This window comes from Calliopsis andreniformis, chromosome 12 (assembly GCF_051401765.1).
Source record: "Calliopsis andreniformis isolate RMS-2024a chromosome 12, iyCalAndr_principal, whole genome shotgun sequence".
NCBI classification, from domain to species: domain Eukaryota; kingdom Metazoa; phylum Arthropoda; class Insecta; order Hymenoptera; family Andrenidae; genus Calliopsis; species Calliopsis andreniformis.
In genome coordinates, this window is record NC_135073.1 from 15,073,498 (window position 1) to 15,091,118 (window position 17,621).

The 17,621-nt window shown below is 51.3% G+C and overlaps 1 protein-coding gene across 1 annotated transcript in view; it reads right to left on the reverse strand.

The window, feature by feature from the left end:
- Positions 1 to 17,621, reverse strand: part of LOC143185645 (latrophilin Cirl) — a 259,028-nt gene that overhangs the window by 201,915 nt on the left and 39,492 nt on the right. Inside the window, exon 2 of the mRNA XM_076388821.1 lies at positions 5,694 to 5,816. Coding sequence (XP_076244936.1) covers positions 5,694 to 5,790 — 97 coding nt within the window. The 5' untranslated portion in view covers positions 5,791 to 5,816. The remainder of the gene's footprint in view (positions 1 to 5,693; positions 5,817 to 17,621) is intronic.

Consider the following 17,621-nt stretch of genomic DNA (forward strand, 5'->3'; position numbering starts at 1 on the left):
CGACTGTTTTCCATCGGCCACGAGAACGGAGGAACGCTTCCTCAAGCGGGTCAAGTGCGGTTGGAAGGAGCGAGCGAACCTGACGATGAGGGAAAGGGAATCCGCTGGCAAAGCTAGAGAGGGTAGATGAAACGTGCAGAGGGAGAAGGGGGCGAGTGTGCATTAGCAAGGAACAATGGAACGATCGCGCGAGTTCCACCAGAGAGATCGTTTTATTATCGTGAACGGCTCCACCCCCGCATTTCGTGCGTCTTAATAAAGCTCCGTTTCTTCCATCCTCCCCTGCTTCTTCTTCTCCTCTCTTCAGCCGCGGCTTTTTGCTGAAAAGCAGCTTGGTCACCTCCCTCCAAGCCTGCCTTTTCTTCCGCCCCCTCCTGCGCCGTAAGCCGCCTATTATCCTCTTTTTATCATGGCCTCGCCGACTCGCCGTCGGAAGCAGTTAACATGGGGCCAAAAAGTAAAGCCGAACGTAATCTATTAAATAGATAATGCCAACCTCTCTTAACCCCCCTCGTCGCGTTCGCCAGCTGCAGCGAAACGGAATGCAGCCGGGGGTGGTGGTTAGGTTAAACGATGAGCCATCGAGAGAAGATCGTGGAAGACGGAAACGAAAGCCGCGTCTGGTAGCTTTTCATAAGACGAACAACTAGGACCCTGGCGAGGGTGTGGGACGAGAGCGCGGGGGTGTCTCGCGGCGGTGGAAAGCACGGCTTATTCCGGAGTTATTTTTCACGGAGCGTTGAAAAATTGCCGCCACTAAGAAATCGGAAATCGATTACGTCGGGGAATCCCGGGATGGGGCGACGCCGCCGTAAGGAGAGAAACTGATGGCTGCTCTGCTCCAAAGACACTGGTAGCTCCGTCCTCGCGACGCAGAGAGATCGATCTTCTGCCCGCGAGCGGAGTCACCCAGTCGTCGACAGCCACTCCGTGGATTCCATAAAATTAAAAGAGGAACAAGAGGGTGCTGCGAAACAATTCCTCGAGAGAAGGGAAACTACGAGCTCATCCGGTAAAAGTCCCTAATCTATCTCCTTTACTTGCGAGGAAAGGGGATCGCGGCGAGCAACCGAGCGAGTCTTTAATCGCGCTTAAGTACACGTAGAGAGGCGTATCTCATCCAGAAATGGTCCACTTAACGAACTAAACAATTAGAAAAGCTGCCCCTATCAGAAGGCGTCGATCGCGGTCCAGTCAGTGCTTCAAAGGAAGCTGTTTCTCCGAGTCGGTCTGTCTAACGTAGCGCAAACGATGCCGCGACCTGGATAAAAAGGAAACGATAATCCACCGGGCTCAACGACTGCTCTATGCAAATGCCAGCGGCGAGCACGCAGAGAGGAAGCAACGGAGCGAGAGAGAAGACAGAGAAGGGAGAGAAGGAGGGTAGATTTTCAATTACGCTCGAAAATCGGGGGTGATCCTGCGCGAATAGAAAACAGGTTGAAATAGGGCGCGGCCAAGGTTGGAAGCAATTTTTGAGCAGCTCTGGGATAGGAACTGGGTCACGTACGCCGGAAGTAAACGTCACGAGAATTAAAAGTCCTCTGGTCTTGCGCCGTCGAGGTACCGGGCCGAGGAATTCCAGCTGAAAAGCTCGCTGCTTCTCTGTCCCTTCGCTGCCCTCTTGCTTCTTTCCTCCCAGCGTCTCTCGCTTTTCGACCCAGGATGGAGAGAGGTTGTGCAACCACGAGACGCGGAGAAGATCGCGGCAATCTCTTATTTTCCGCGCGACCGATCCATTCGACGCGAATTGGAAAACGCGAGCGGCAAGGAAACGAAGTTCCACGCGAATCGGGGCGAAAAGAGGCGGTGGAAGGAGGCCAAAGCGAGGGATGAAGTGGGATAGCTCGGCACGGGATTTCGTTCGGTCGTTTCCCATCAGGATGGGAGGACGATTTCCCGTGGATATGAAACACGAAGCACAGTCATTAGAGTCTGACGGGAGTCCTTTCTTCCTCGTTCGTCAGCGTTTCAACGCGACGCCCATTGAATCGGGAGAGCGAATTGAAACACAGACATCAATGCGATCAGCTATCCTTCTGATTCGATCTGATCGCCTAGATGCGAATACATGTGTAAACTTCTTCTTTCAGCCATGTCGTCGATGTAAACGCTAATTCGTCCTGACCGTATCACTGACCAGGTGAATTCGGTTCTCAGACAGCTCGTTATCGTTGAACAACCAATCGCGCAGGATTCATTGAGCTCGACGAAAACACGTCACAGCCAGGGAGGAGGAAAGAACAAACACGGTTGGGAGACTGGGCTCGCGGTAACCACTCGTGCATGATTGGAAATTAGATTAGTCACGTCGTAGTGGGTCGAGCAAGGATTAAGGCGAGAGAACAATCGTTGTCGTCGCTGTAGAATCATGTTAACGCTTTGTTAGGCGGTTAAACTATGAACCGTGAAGCAGGATTATCGTTCTATCCGAAAACCTGAATCTTTGCGTCGAAGAAACAGCAGTCGCGCGCCGAACGGTCCCAAGAGTTAGGGAATGGATCGTCGAAGAGTGGGTGAACTCGCAAAGAGAGAAAGCACCGATGGAGGAGAAACAAGCAAGAAAAGCGAGTAATGCGCAGTAAATTGGGGCCACCGCGTGTTCCCGATGTACCACAAATCTCAGACAGCGAGGCTCGCGGCGAGTTACGGTTCCCGGGTTAGTTGGAAGTCGAGGAGGAGGAGACGCGGGAGGTCATAGGTTTCGAGGGACGAGGTTGTTTGGTCGGTCGTTGGCGAGCGACGTTGAGCCGGAGCTAGCGTCGTTTTCAGCTGGGGAACGTTTCTCAGCGGCGACGTCGACGAACGCTGGAATTATGTTCCTTATCGGCGCGACGCTCGGCTCTCGAAGGGCGCTGCGCACGGCGTAAGGGCCGTACGCCGCGAATTTAAAGCCAGCCTTATCTCTGGCCGACGTATTTTTCATCTGCCGGCCGAGGCGGATTTTTAACCGCGAGAGACGGCGCAACCGCGGCCGACTGCGTAATTCATTTGTCATTATCTCTGGATCTAACGACGAAGAGGTAGCCAGCCTCCCCCCGATGCGCTTCGAGAAATAATTAAAGGCGGATTACGGCCGCGAGTAAATAAGGGAACGGGGCGGCCGTGCGCAGCGCGGGGATTTTTCATTCCGCAGCAACCGTGAGAAATTTTTAGCAAGCAATCTTTATCCTTCGAAGGACACCGCTCGCCTCGGGGACGCCGCGCACCCTATAATCACGCACTGTCCACGATGCTTATTATCCCCGATATTGTGCCGAGTGTATAATAGGATTACCGATCTATCCTACATAAATATTAATTGCGCAGAACGCGCCGCCGCGACGTAAGTGCCGGCCGTAAATTGCACGCCCGTCGCCGCCGCCTCCCCTTTCCCGCCTTTATAAATCTTCGTCGATGCGCGAGGAGAAGAGGCCAGAGAGAGAGGAAGACAGTTGGACCGAAAGAGCTGGAGGAGAAACGGAGGCTCCGTGACCGGTGTCCCAGGTGGTCCGCAGCTGCAAAGAGTATTTCTGCTCGAGTAAGACGTACATCGCGACCTGTCGAGAATAAATGTCTTGCCTGCCGCGATATCCACGCCCGACACAAATTCGACTGAGGAGCTTGACCGAATGGATACCCTTCCGTAACAGAACATCTCGCGAAGACTCTCTAGGAAACATAGAGGTTCGAGTATTTTTCCTTCCACCTTTATCTTTAATTTTATGAGGACCTTGAACTTTTTGCAACATCTTAAGGTCAGTATATCGCAGTCGCTTCTTCGCACCGCGAATAGCGGGATATTTTTCAGAATCACGAGGCGCATAATACCGAGCAAAATAAATAAATAAAAGATAAAGCCTCGCGTTGCTCGAAACGGTCACGTCACGATCGTTCTCAGCCCCTTATCTACCTCTCGCCATTTTTCTACGATAGCTTCCCGAGGCGAAATTGAAGACGCGGCCAAAGCCGTCTGAGCCGTCGATCGCACGCCACACAATGCCCCTAGATTTTGATTTATCTATCGCCCGAGTTTCCCGCGGTTTCCCCCGCTCGCTGAGCACGGACAAACACGTTCCAGTACGCGTGCCCTGAGAGGAGGAACGGAGGCGATACGAGACGAAGGAACGAAAACGATGGGGTGGCAAGGGCGAAGGGCGGAACGATGGAAAGGCAGGGAGGACGGTGGCTGCGCGGATTAGGCGCACCGAAGTGTGTGATAATCGCGAAGGAATAGAGAAACTCTTCTCTCCCCTTTGCCCTGGTCTCCTTTCTCGACCCCTTGCAACTCGAAATCGCACTCGAGACTGCCGCTCGTTAATGCTCGGCTCCGACCCAGCGTGTGTGCTACTCGCGCTTCGAAACTTCGGCTCCGCTGCACAACCACCCGAACCTCCATCCTTTTCGCGAGGCATTCCGCGATCTCCGCTATCTTTGTTTCGCTTCACCCCACGGTTCGTGGCACGAGCGTGTGCGGTTCGAGAGCTCGCATCTGGCTACAATATTTTTCCAAATATTTGGCCTCCCTAATGCCTGTTTGGCCTCTAATTATACCGCGCCCCCGCCAACGAGCCCGCCCTCGGTTCTACGCAACAATATCACTTCACGCGCGGCTTCTCCTAAATCAATTAGCGTGGAGAATGAGTTAATTCTCGTCTGGCCCTGCGCACACAATCGGCCTCCTGAGCCTGGACCTGGTCAGCCCTCCTCGACCGCTTCGTAAGGGGCTTTCGAGGGGTCGAAGGGACGATCTTCACCGCGATGCTACAATCGAGCAACCCGCGCAGTGTACACACGCCCTGCTACTTCCATCCTCGTTATTAAATACACTGTGTTTGCTCTCCGATAAATGTTTCAACGGTCAACCGGCAAGCGTGGTCGCCGAACTGCGGTTTCGCCAGGCCGGATATGCAGCGCGTCGATCTGCGTCGGCCACCCTTCGCTACTGGCTAAACCGCCCCTCGAAAATCCACCCCTCTGCTGCTATTACGCGATAGTCTACGCGCGTTTCGACCCCATGTGGTTTCAATATTTTTGGTTCGAGAGCTGCTGGTTCAGTGAATAACTTTAATCGAGGAGTTGACAGAGATTAGAGTATCTACTTTTTGGCTGGACTAGTGTTATATAGTTTTAGATTATTTAGAATTTAGAGCAATAGAGTTTTGCTTACAGTGTCACTCATATTTCTGATGGATTAAATTTAAGAATGTGCTCCGTGGTATAAATTTTTCAGAAATGTATTAAACCTTGGTAAATGTGGTAATTAATGAGAAATTAAATAGCGATGTTTTTACAGAATAATGCAAGACTACATTTTGTCTAAGCTTGTCACTTTTATTTGCAGATTTCCTGGGATTACTCGAATTAACCCCAACCACGCGTGTACCCTCTATCCTTTAAACGTCGTCATCACTCCTACCAATTAACTATAGTACTAAAAGGGAGCGTACGAGATAGAAAAGTGCCGAGTACATGCACCCTCGGCTCCCTCCGAAATGCTTTCTTGACACTCGACACGGAACTCGCGTTCGACTGGAAGGGAATAATTCTTTGCCAACTTCGAACACGGCGGCGTCGTGCAGCACGTAAATATCCGCGCGAAGTCGCCGCGCGGTGTCGCACGGAGGCTTAATTGGCACAAGGACAGAGCCGAGGTACGCGGACAGGTTGCTCGCAGGAATCGGCGCTGGTATCGTAAATACTTTCTCACTTACCTAAATTTCGCGTCGCGACGGTACAACCGCTGGTTAGGAGCCACGCAAACACCAGGCCACTGAGTAGACCTTTCCGTCGACCCTTGCGGCACTCCATCGTGAAGTTCCGAGCTCCGACTACGCCTGGAAACAAAACGAACACATCGTTAGAGGTGAGAATAATTACTAACGCAAGTAGTACATAATGAACGAGAATTCTTCTTTTTATGATTGTTGATCAAGAATGATCTTGTTACATATTTATTTGATCCCTATTGAAATGTTAGGGTATCAAGCATTTTTTTTATTTTTTGCACTGCCAAAATCCTGGACGCTTCCCCCTTAATCAGCCTACGATATTAGGAGCGAAAAGCAGAATAAATTCACAAAACCTCTCCCCAAATACCTCCAGTCTATTGCCTCATCTCGCGCCCACGTCGTTCCCCTACAATCACCCGTGTTTACGAGCGTCCAACACTCTGCACGCTTTTTTCCACGAGATTTAAATTCGATGCCAGTCGCGTTCTCGCGAAATCCCTTTGTCGTGGGGTATTACCAAAGAAAAGCATGTTATACGTATGATTTCGAGCCTAATCCAACTCGCGCACCTGCTCCACCACCGTCGCTGAAACTCCCAACAACAACGACGTCTCATCGTGGATTTTTTGTCCATCGGTACGGGGGGACGAATCATCCCCTTGAATCAGTCGTGTATGGCGAATCGTACCAGCGACAAATTTCGTCGGTTTTCACAACCCCCACTTCGTTTTTTCTCCTCGATTTTCCCGAAATCAGCGACCGCGAAACCCACCACGCACGAGAGAAAGAGTATTTGGCGCTATTGTCGGTAAACTCTATAAATCGGCTTAGTTCGGAGGAGCAAACAAGGTGGGCGGATGGCGAAGGGTTGGCAAGGGTGCACGCGAGCTAGACGTGGAATCGAACGGGCACGTGAATGTGGGTTAACGAAGGCAAAAAAGGAAAACAGTTTTCGCATCAGCGTTTCGGCATTTACTGGGCGACGCACAATGCGATGCCGTCGAGTGAAAACGTTCGGCCTGGCGGGAGGCAGCGCAACGGAGAAAGAATATAGAAAGCGAAACGAAGCGCCAGCAAAGAGAAAAAGGGCTCCGAAAAACAGAGGGACGGAAATAGAGCGCGGCTACGCCAATACCGTGTTTCCCCTTCCGTGCCGCGCGATCCTGCAACCGGTAGCCGAACTATTTACGTGCAACGTTCCCTTTATTTTTATATTACCGTGCAACAATATGTGAAATAATGACGGACTCGACTGTTATTTTAATCCCCTGTAAACGAAGATCTCCATATACCTACCATAATAATTAACTCAAATACGTAAAATATGAAAAGAATGTATCTACACTATTGTACTCATTTATTTCAGAATACCAAAATACTACGATACCTTAATACAATTAGGAATAATTATTTCTAACAAAAGCTTCAGATTATAGGTACAGATATCTCAAGACTTGCAAATCTAGTCACAAGTTACAGACAAATCGCAAAGCCTCACATGCTCTCAGACTACTTATATTTCGACTCAGCCAGAGTCACCATATGAAAGCAACCGTACGATGCGTCGCGTTACGATGCGCCTCGCAGACGGCGCACGATCATCGGCGGCTGTTCGAAGCGGCTAACGATCGAGAGATCTGGAACGCTGCCAGTGGCTGTTGCAAGCGCAACCAGAACCGCGTGAATTTTTCCAACGGGGCTAATTAAGTCGCGTGGCCGACTAGCTGTTGCCCTCTCCTACTCTTTTGTTTCCTCCGCTCGGGTGCGGATCACTCGGAGTGGCGTGCACCTCCTCCTCTCGTAACCGTTCCCATTGAATGGCGGTTAATACGAGCCGACAGGATAAACGCGCAATCGCGCAGCAGCGTTATTATCGCGGAAACATCTGTAAACTCTCGGAGTAACAATGACAATTAAATGCGTTAGTCGATGGCAGAGGTGAGCAGCATGGTCTCCGTCGCACTTCGAAACGCACGCACGCAGCGCACACGTTCGACGCATTACGCATAATTAATCCGACGATGCTTATCTCTCCTAACCTTGTACCCGCGCGCGACCGTCGCGTGAATAGAAACGGTCCCGCACGATTCTCCTTTCATCGACGTTGCTACTGTTTTCCTGCCCCTCTAGCCGTTTGTCTGTTGGATACAGATTCCCAGCTCGTTCACCGCTAAAAATGGACGACCCTGCGTCATTGCTCGCTCGCATTGCGTTATTCTCTGATGATTGTTGGCACGAATACATTCCAAGACCGTGTACCAAAGCATACGCCTCGCCATTCAGGTAATGGAGAAACTCGAGGGTCTTCGCCACGTTCATGTTTATTCATGAAGCCTAGCTTAATACGTTTTTCGTGTAATGAACGTAGCAGCCGAGTCATTCGTTAATTTGATTCTCAAGCTGAAGTCGTATATATTTCAGATGAGACGGTCTTCCGGCGCGATATGAAACCTACACGAGGAACCATTTCCCGAGGATGAGTAAGGCATAGCGAAGGTGACGCTCGCAGCACGGCAGGAACGAACGCCTCGGCACTGCAGACGCACCGTTATCGCCAGCTATCCGGAAAAATCTCGAATTCGCGTGCACCCACGCTCCCCTCCGCGCAGCGTTATTGTTTGCCACGACCGTCCAAGCTAATTACATTCCCACGAGCGCGTATTTGCACAAGCGCCACGATAATTGCGATAAACTCGATGACAACGCGATCCCCATCTCGGAAGTTCACCGCGTGGCGAACGAAGGGAGGCCGCTGCGGTCGAAGCTAAGCGTGCGGATCCGATACAATTGGATGGCCAGCGGAGAGACCCAGCGCGATCTCAGTCGGCCGATTTTTCCTCCAGGTGAATACGACTCCTTGGAAACCGCCGGCGAACCGACTGGCTTATGTATTTTTGAAGATCGGTAATCGAGCCTCTAGTCTCCTCGCTCGCGGAACGCAATCCCCGCGACGCGACTTCCTCGCCAGAGAAATTCTAAGAATCCGCTGCAACACGCTTATCGCTGCGTCGCATCTGTGCTCCGTTTCGATCCGCGGACCGATTTCCACGGGCCTTGCGTTCGCTACGCTGAACCTTGTCTATGGGGACATTTACCCGATGAAATTATGGTGTGGGTGTAGACGATTGTGCATTGCCTGTTTCAGAGCACTATATTGGCCATATCGGTTAAATATTGAATATACATAGGCACTGTGCTCCGTTTAAGAGATGATCCCCGAAAGGTATGCAAGTCTAAGGCGCACAATCTTGTTGCGCTCATATGTCCGTCTTCGTTGTTTCTAATTGGAAAAGCAAAGAAAAACATATGATCGAAATTGTGCGTCAAAGCATCGCTCGTATGCATTGGCCCTAATTGGTTAGATTGGAAGAGACACGCCCAGTCTCACGTATACTTTCGGCTCTTGCATACGATTAGCCAGCAGCCACACGCATAATGTAAATCGAGAGACCCCTCTTGCCCCTGCACTGTCCCAGAGCACAGTACACTAAACTTCTCATTTCGAGAATGATTCAAAATTGCAGTATATCCCTCCACGCCGCAATAGTGTCGTGAAAAAGGCGATCCTCTGGGTTCACATGTGATTAAAACAAGATTACAGTAGACCGCACAGCCGATCGGATCCCGGTTTGGAATAATTCGCGGGGCCACTTAAAATCGTTTCGACGACTGTTTTCCCGGATAAATACCGAGCGCGGCAGCAGCCAACTCGTTTCGCCCCACCGCGATTTCCCGATGATTTCGAACACGAAACGCGTTAATCGCCGCGGACCCTCGCGCGAGACGAGTCAGGCGTACGGAAGCCCCGTGTCCCAGACGCAGAAACCGCGGAGGGGGGGCGAACGACGCGAAATTATTTGTTGAAAATCACATTATCGAATCGGTGAGAGTCCACGGATTTGCCAGCTTCCAATTTTACACCCAGACGCATTTTAATGCGGCCGCGAAAACCCGGAACGCCGCCAACAGTACAGCTATCCCCGTGCAATTAAAAATAATTGCATAATCGCGTGCACAGGCGTCGCGCAACCCCGTTCTAGCACCCCCTCGCCCCCCTATCGCAAGTTTCGTTCTATCAGCGGTCGCATCAGACGAGCCTGGAATTTCCTGTACGATACCGGAGTTTCCATCGTCGAAAACACTCCTCGGTTTTCCGCGCTCGTGGGAACTGCCAAGCTCGACCACTAAGAGTTATACGTGTACTTTCAAAATTTTTTTATACGAGCGCATACACTCTAGAATGTTAACTCATTGGGTGTGGAGAACACAGCAAACTCGATGGAGTATGCAGCTTCAGTTTTCGCGTGGGACGAATGAAACTTTCGCAACCCCTATTGGCTTGTTCACTTTGTAGGAAACTTGCTGGTGAAAATTGTTATTTGTTACGTTTCATGAAATTGAATCCAGACCTCTTCATTTTCCACCCATCGTTAACTCTTGACAACAGTCGCGGCTGCCACAACAGGAGGAGGGTCGTTCTCCCAGACAGCTCCGTGTTTAGCGACAATCAATCAAAACTTGTACGAGGTCTCCGCTCACGCTCGTCCCCCTTGTCTTTCATCTATTCCTCGAACTGGAACGGTCGCGACAGTAGTAATCCGCGAACGTAAGAATTACCTGTCGTGGCATGCACAAAAGACACAAAATTGCACGGTTGTCGCGATGCTCAATTTTCTTCGGGACTCAGTGGCAAATGAATTGTTGCAAGAGCCGATAACCATAAAGAAGGCCGCGTGCGTGCAGGCTCGGTGCGTGTGCCCGCACAAAAGCTCCGTAGCTTTGTCCGCGGCATGCAGTCCCTGGATTACAACAATTACTCTTCGAAACGCCTGTTTCTTAACATTGTTCGCGACTTCGTGCTACAACCACGAACGAAGGACGCCTGGTTCTGGGAAAACGTAACGCGTGTCTTTCCGTCGGCGCCGCCGACGTGCACTCATATGCTGCATTTCGCTGCACCGCGACGCATATGCTCGTCACGGAACGCAAGCTGCCAGAGGCGCACGTGCACGGCGGAAAGCCGCGGGAGGACAATCGGGAACGGGGTCACGTCAGGGAGCAAGATGGAGCGGAATAAAAAGGAGCTTCCCGCGAGATACGTCTCGTAGAAATTTTATTTTCGCACAGGGAACGTCGGCATCTCGAAATCGTTGTCCGTTTGACGCCAGGCTAAATATTCGTCGCAAGCTGGATCCTCTTCGTACCGCTGTCGTATTCGAAGGATTCGACTCCGGCGAGACGAGGGACCGCAGCCATGTGGCTGAATCGTTCGGTTCGAGCGAGACGAGCTGCTCGATCCCGCGCAGACTGGGAATCGCGGTAACCGGGCCGATGATAGGGGCGTGTGCACGCCAACGAGCATACCAAGTCCCCTGGAATCGGTTCCTGAAATTTTCAAGGCGCCGTGTCACTCGACATCGCGCCGAGCCGCGCGATCCCCGAGAGCAACGTCTATTCCCGGTGAGCTTTCACGACGAGCGGCGAGCGCCGAGACAGAGATTACGGGCGAAGGAGTTTGCGAGGAGACGGAAAGAGAAGGAAATTCTCTTACAGATTGGCGGACAAGGGGCGGCGGGCGACAGGAGGGCGCAGCGCGGCATTTGAGTGGCAGGGGGAAGCGACACGATGGAATTTCAGAAATTGCGCTTGACATTTTCGCGTGCATCGGTGTATACCTGCCTCGCCCCCGCACACCAGCGCTCGTTGCAGCCTTCTATTTTCACCCGCGGCGTCGACAGCGTCCGCCCGCCTCCGCGTCGCTCGCCCTCCCGCGAGACGCGATCGAAGCGCGCCGAAATACAGGCGTATCGACGCTAGGCCAGGCATTCCTAGGTGCATCCGACGACCGACGAACTTCACCGTTTCGTAAGTGGAACGTGAAGTTGGATCGCGGCGGCTTCCCAGTTTACGCGCCACGGTATGTCTGCCCCAGGCGTTTGCTAGATTGCGCGTGCGATGCAAAATTGTGTCGACGCGGATCCGAGCTGCGGGGCAGGCAAGTCGCGCGTGAATTCGTGACGCGATGAATGTTAGAGATGTCTGACATCTTGTGCTTCTTCAATTTCGCGTTCGGTTATTTTAGGAATCTTCTGAAAGGTATCTCTGCAAGGTTAGAAAAATATTTTCTCTTGCGAAGGTGGTGAAGGTATTTTCGTGAACGTTCCCCCGAGCGAGTCGATGAGATTCGACTATTTAAGACTTTCGTCGTTGTTCTCCTTCGCCAGATTGCCCGCCCCCTCGAAAGGTATTCACTGGAGTGTACGTTCCTTTCATTGAGAAGTCCGAGCAGAAATCGACAGTCTGAAAATACGATTGCCAAGATCCAAGGAAAAGAAAGAATTTACTGGTCGACAACGACGCGGGCCGCACTCGTTCCGATCAGCTCCAGATTCGTACGTATCAGAAATCGGATGTTATTGCGGGGCAGCACAGATGAAAACTGCAAAGTGCTGCTCTCGATTATCGAAGTGGAGCGTTTCTGGTTCGGACGGATTCTAGTTTTTTTATCGTTTGTTACTGGAGGTTAGACATCCTGCAATCTCGAAATAGGACCACTCGATTTTGGAGCGCTGTCCAGTCGTGAACCAGAACGTTTCCTCTATTTCCGACGAAAAGTTTCGCGATAATTTATTTCTTCTGCTGCCCAAGCGCGATCTTATCAGCGATATCTGAGAGAGTGCCACGGTATCTCGACGATCGATGCGCCTTCGAGTCAGAGCGTGCTCGTTTCCTCGACTTGCCTAGTAAATTTCCTAGAAAATTCCGCACGTTATAACTACGCCGCTCGAAAACATGTTTGCGCAGGGCGGAAGCGCGCAAAAAATACGAGACGATTCGTCTCGCGAGCCGCGTTGTTTGCAGCGCAAATAAACGCTCGGGGTGGCTCGCAGCGCGAGAAGACGCGGCGGGAGGACATAAAATACTTACGAGCGAATACCGTGAAGCGCTGATAATTTCAAAGAGGTCCAAAGGCAGCGGGATGCAGCGAAGAGGAAGGAAAAAAGAAGGAGGGGGCGAAAAGAACGTGCAACGTAGCGAAAGATCGTTCTGGCCGTCGGTGGCGAATACTTGAAGTTCCAGAGTGGTCGAGCGTGTCGTGGAAGCGAGCATCGTCGAGGAAAATAAATAGAATCGAGTAGACCGTGCGGAAAGAATGGAGCCAGAGCAAAGAAACAATTAAAAGGATACGCGACTTCACTTCCGTCTCGCGAGATAAAATAATTAAACCTTCGATGCTGCTCTCTCGAAGAATCTGCCGATGGAGAGCACCTTCTGCAGGTCAGTTGCCTCAGTGATGAAGGAAACGAGGGACAATTATAAAAAAGCGTGCAAATGAAACGTGGAAGGGGGGCGCCGAAGGTGAAAGAAACGCGTATAAATTGATACAAACGAGGCGGGCAGGCCGTGGCATTACACGGTTGTGAGAAATATCGCCGGAGAGGCAAAGAAATGGCACGAAAAGGAGGAGGTAACGATTGTATTATTCGGCCCCTTTTAGAAAATTCTCCCCGATCTCCGTGTTCTGCGTACGCGATTCCGGCTTAGGGGTCCTCCACGGAACAAGGGCTCACTTTTCACTTAAGAACGAGGGATGGCTAGGGGTCTCTAACTGCTTGGCATTATTCGTTATTACCGCGTGCGTGATGCGCGCGGGGCAAAACGGTACCGCCGATAAATCTCGGGGAGCGAGAGGGCCAACCAGATAGTAAGCCTTGCCACTCTGTCCACCCTTCAACGTCCTCTCATGCCAGGAAAATTCACCCGACTCCGCTCGTTTCTCTCGTCGGTCTGTCCCAGCGCCACCAACCTTCATCCCCTGGCTATAAGATTTCCGCAGGGATAGCAGCCACCGGAAGTAGACGGCCTACCCGAAGCCGTGGAAAAGAAAGAGGCGAGGAGAGCTAGGGAAGAAGAAGTGACTTCAGTGACGCGACTAGTCGTTTGCTCCGACGATGAGAATAACGCGAGTTAAGCCACCTTCAACCTCCTATTTTTCCTCTTCCCTGGCTGCCTCCGGCTACCGCTTCTCAGCCTTTGAAAAATGCGCTCGCGTTTCCTGCCGCGCTCTCGCTCAGTCGTTCTTCGTCAGCCCCGCGAACCAATGGATCTCTTTTGCTTTAGCCACGCTACTGGAACATCCTCGTCGAGGGCTCGCCGCTCGTAGACACGTTAAGTAGAAATATCACGCGATTTCATAATGCTCGAGCAACTAAATCAATACAGCTGAACCTCCACCGATCGTCTAATTGTCTATCTAAACACAGATCGTAACCAGCACAGCTTAATTCCGCCAAGCGAGCGGGAGCCAGCCCTTTCTGCGCAGCCGTTCTGGCGGAGCTATTGGCGTTAAGGATTTCCGCGGCGACAATCGTCGTAAATTTCACGTGGACAGAGGGTCGGCGGTGGCGATAGTGGCAGCGTCGGTGGTGGTGGTGGTGGTTCAGCCTGTTCGGCGTCACTCTCGATTCGAGGGCGGCGCGTGTGAGGCGTTAGGTCGCGTTCGGTTAAGCCCTGGCACAAAGTCGATCCTCGTTGCGCCCGATATGAATAGGAACAGCGAAACGGGGCACCGAATTCCCGGTTTCCGCGCGATAAATCCTCGCCAGCAGCGTCTATTTCGCGTTACATCTAATGATTCCGGCTCGCCAGCTCGGCTCCCTCTTGTTCCGCGCGCGACATTAACCCCGCCACGACATTATATGGCGTGTCTGAATGGCAGTAACGATTCCCTTAAAACAATTTATGCGCATTGATTAATAGGATAAAGCTCGAGTCGTGGCTCGAGTAGGGAACCAGCGACCACGACAGAGGGGGAGGAGAAGAGGGGGAGGCGGAGGAGAAGGAGGGTTCTCGCACAGGCACGGGGAGACGATAGGGCGAGATATCGAGTACACGCAGCGCGAAATGCAAGGGACCGTGAAGCCATCAATTTAAATGCGCATTGGCGCCGGATCGGTCGTCGCTCGAAATTCGGCAGAACCTCGGTTTGCCTCTCAGCGACGGCTGACTCAAGGAGACCCGGCATTACGGGGAATACGAAAAGCTTTTAATCCACCTTGCCGACTCTTCGATACGATTAATCCCTCACCGAGAAGGGAGAATTTATTATAGCCCTCCCCAACGCCATTCGACTCAAGATATAGCTTCTTACAAAACGAACCGCTCGTAGTCAAATATTTTCCTCCGTTTCCCTTATTAAAAACGGATTTTCTCCAAAGGGACACGAGATCTCCTCCCCTCTGGACCGTGGCTCGTGCATCGCCGCCGGCTCTGCGATTAACTCCAGAAAAATGAAATATGGGCCTGGATTTTTCTGTTGCGCGGACGTCTGAAGCGGTTATTTAGGATTTGCGATGGAAGAAATAAATGAAAGGACCGGGAGCTGGTCCGAGGCGCTGTGCAGCCAGATCCAGGCCGTATATCAAACTTTGTATTCCACTAATTTTTTGTGAGGCATTAATCTTCCTCCTCTTGAAATTACAACCTAGGAACGTCATTTGTTTGTGAAACACCGCGCGAACCATCCGATTGGATTCCTCGTGGAGAACCTAACCCACCTTCCCGGCTTCGTATTTTCGAAAACAATGATCCACGGTATTGCGGTTACGTGCAGGAGAGCGCGATACACTCGATACGCGGTAACCGGGGAAAACCAGTAATGTGTACACGGCACGGTTCCGTGAACACACACGACTCGCGGGGGCGTATGAAAGCTCCCGAAAAGCAGAACTGCATTACGGCCTGCAACGCGGCTGCAGTTGCATTAACTCCTCTCACACGTGCAGAGGCCGCGCAAACACTCGCCGGGACCGATTTCACCGAGCCTTTTTTCACCCACGATCCGCTAATCCCCTCCAATTCTTCCATCTCTCGTGTCAGCGTTGTTAAATCCGTAACTTATTCTCTGGTCCACTCGCTGTCGTTCCGTTCTCTAGCTTTACCCCTGGCTCCTTCCCTTTCAGATTATCTGGGACTTGTACCCTTTTCGGTAAATTAATTCTGATAGACAGAAGATTTGTTCGACTCTGGGCTGGGTTAGTTCGAGTTCTTCATGAATTTAGATTATATCGGGGTTAGAGGAACCCTTTTACAAGGGAACGGCTTCTGGAGTTAAGTGGAAACTCTTCCGATGACAATTATTTAGAACGAAACTGCTCCACATTCGTAATTTAAGTGGAGACAGATGACTGAGATTTTGGAAATTTTTATTCGGTTAATCTCTCGGGATAAGAAATTATTTCACATTTATCTGACGATCTCGAACCTAAGAAACTAATTTTCCTGGGACTGAATTATAAAAGATTTTATATTAAAAAGTGGTAATTTATGTAGCATCTTTCCTACATGACGTTTAATCTCATATTAATTGGATAAATATTTAATACCAACAGATTTCACTGAAAGTCTTCGTATCTTAAAACTGGGTGCCTATAGTCGAGGGTTAAGGACCTAATCCAGACCAAGTGGAAGTAAATTTATAAGTGCCTAAAGCAATGTAGAGATCCATAGAGCCTAAAAGGGTCATCCCCTTCTATTTTCCCAACACAGGAAGTGGATTTTCAGGTGGATGCAGTGGCACACAAAGCACAGCGTTTCGTGCTAATGAAACGGTCTTAGCCCTCGTGTTCTTTCCTCCTTCGGCACACCCTCGTGCTTCGTCGAGGGAGCGACGCTAGATCGGAGATAAGATACGACAGAAACGCGCGTATCGAATCGTGTCGAACAAATAATTCGGCGAGGTTGTTTCGGTCGGCTACAAAGAGAGGGAGCCGAGATGAAAGAGGCTATACAGGAAAAGGAGATAGGTAGATAGAAAGAAAAAGAAGGAAGAGGGAGCGAGAGAAAGAGAATATGGTACCCGTCGAGAGAGCACAGTAGGGTTATTAATTCTCGGGCGGTGCCAGTGGCGTGACAAAGCCATCTGGTGTAATGGGCTTTTGCCCGAGCCGATTACACGCTCCGCAGAGGAGAAGAGGGGCGAGGAACACAGAGGCTCGCGAAGACTGTTCGCTTGAACGCAAGAAAAATTTCGCGCTCGTGAAATCGCTCGCCTCGTAGCCCGATAACGCCTCGTCATGTGAACCGACTGCACCGCGATCGCTATCGTAATCAGCGTCCGGTGAAACCCTATCATTAGACGTGCAACATCGAGCAACATCCACCAGCTACTCGGCAGGAAATCAGCCGTGCCGATACCCGCGCAACGGAACTCGATTTTGTCCCTGCAACGGTACAAGATTACAATGTACTCCGCAAGAACCTTTGCTTTCTACTCAGAAACGTTTCCACGCTTTCAGCCACAGCTTCGGATTCACCGAGCGGAATGTTTTCGAGGAAGAAACCCAGGGGACGTACGCGTGAGGGTATCGGGGCGATTATAACGCGGCGGGAGATGCAATTCGTGCTCCAGCCGATCGATGGTAATTCATGGACTTCTCTGCGGTCCAGTGGGCTGCGGTTTTGATTTGCAACCGGCAAATGGAATCACGCATCTTCGGTGGCATTTCTCGGGCGTAATCGAGGCCAGGACGAAGAAAACGCCGTCCTCCCCGCGGGGGAATCGACTCGCGTTGCATCCTGTCCCCGCGGACCGTCCAAAAGAAACAGGAAGCCGCGTAATCAAATCAATTTCGCGCGGTGCACGCCTTCTTGCGCAGATTCGACCGATACACCTTCGTGCTTTCTCATTTTTAACGACACCGTTTCGCCCCGCAAAGGAAATGGCCGACGAGCGTTATCGAGAACGAGGAAACAAAGGATCGTTCAGTTCTTTATCGCGGCCAATTCGTTTCGCTGCGTATCGTTGCAATCGCATTACAGCGACGACGAAACGAGAGCTATTTGACCGTTCGGTCTTTTCCCTTTCCTCTCCATCGGTTTCCGTCGATAGAGACGGTGGCCATGATTGCC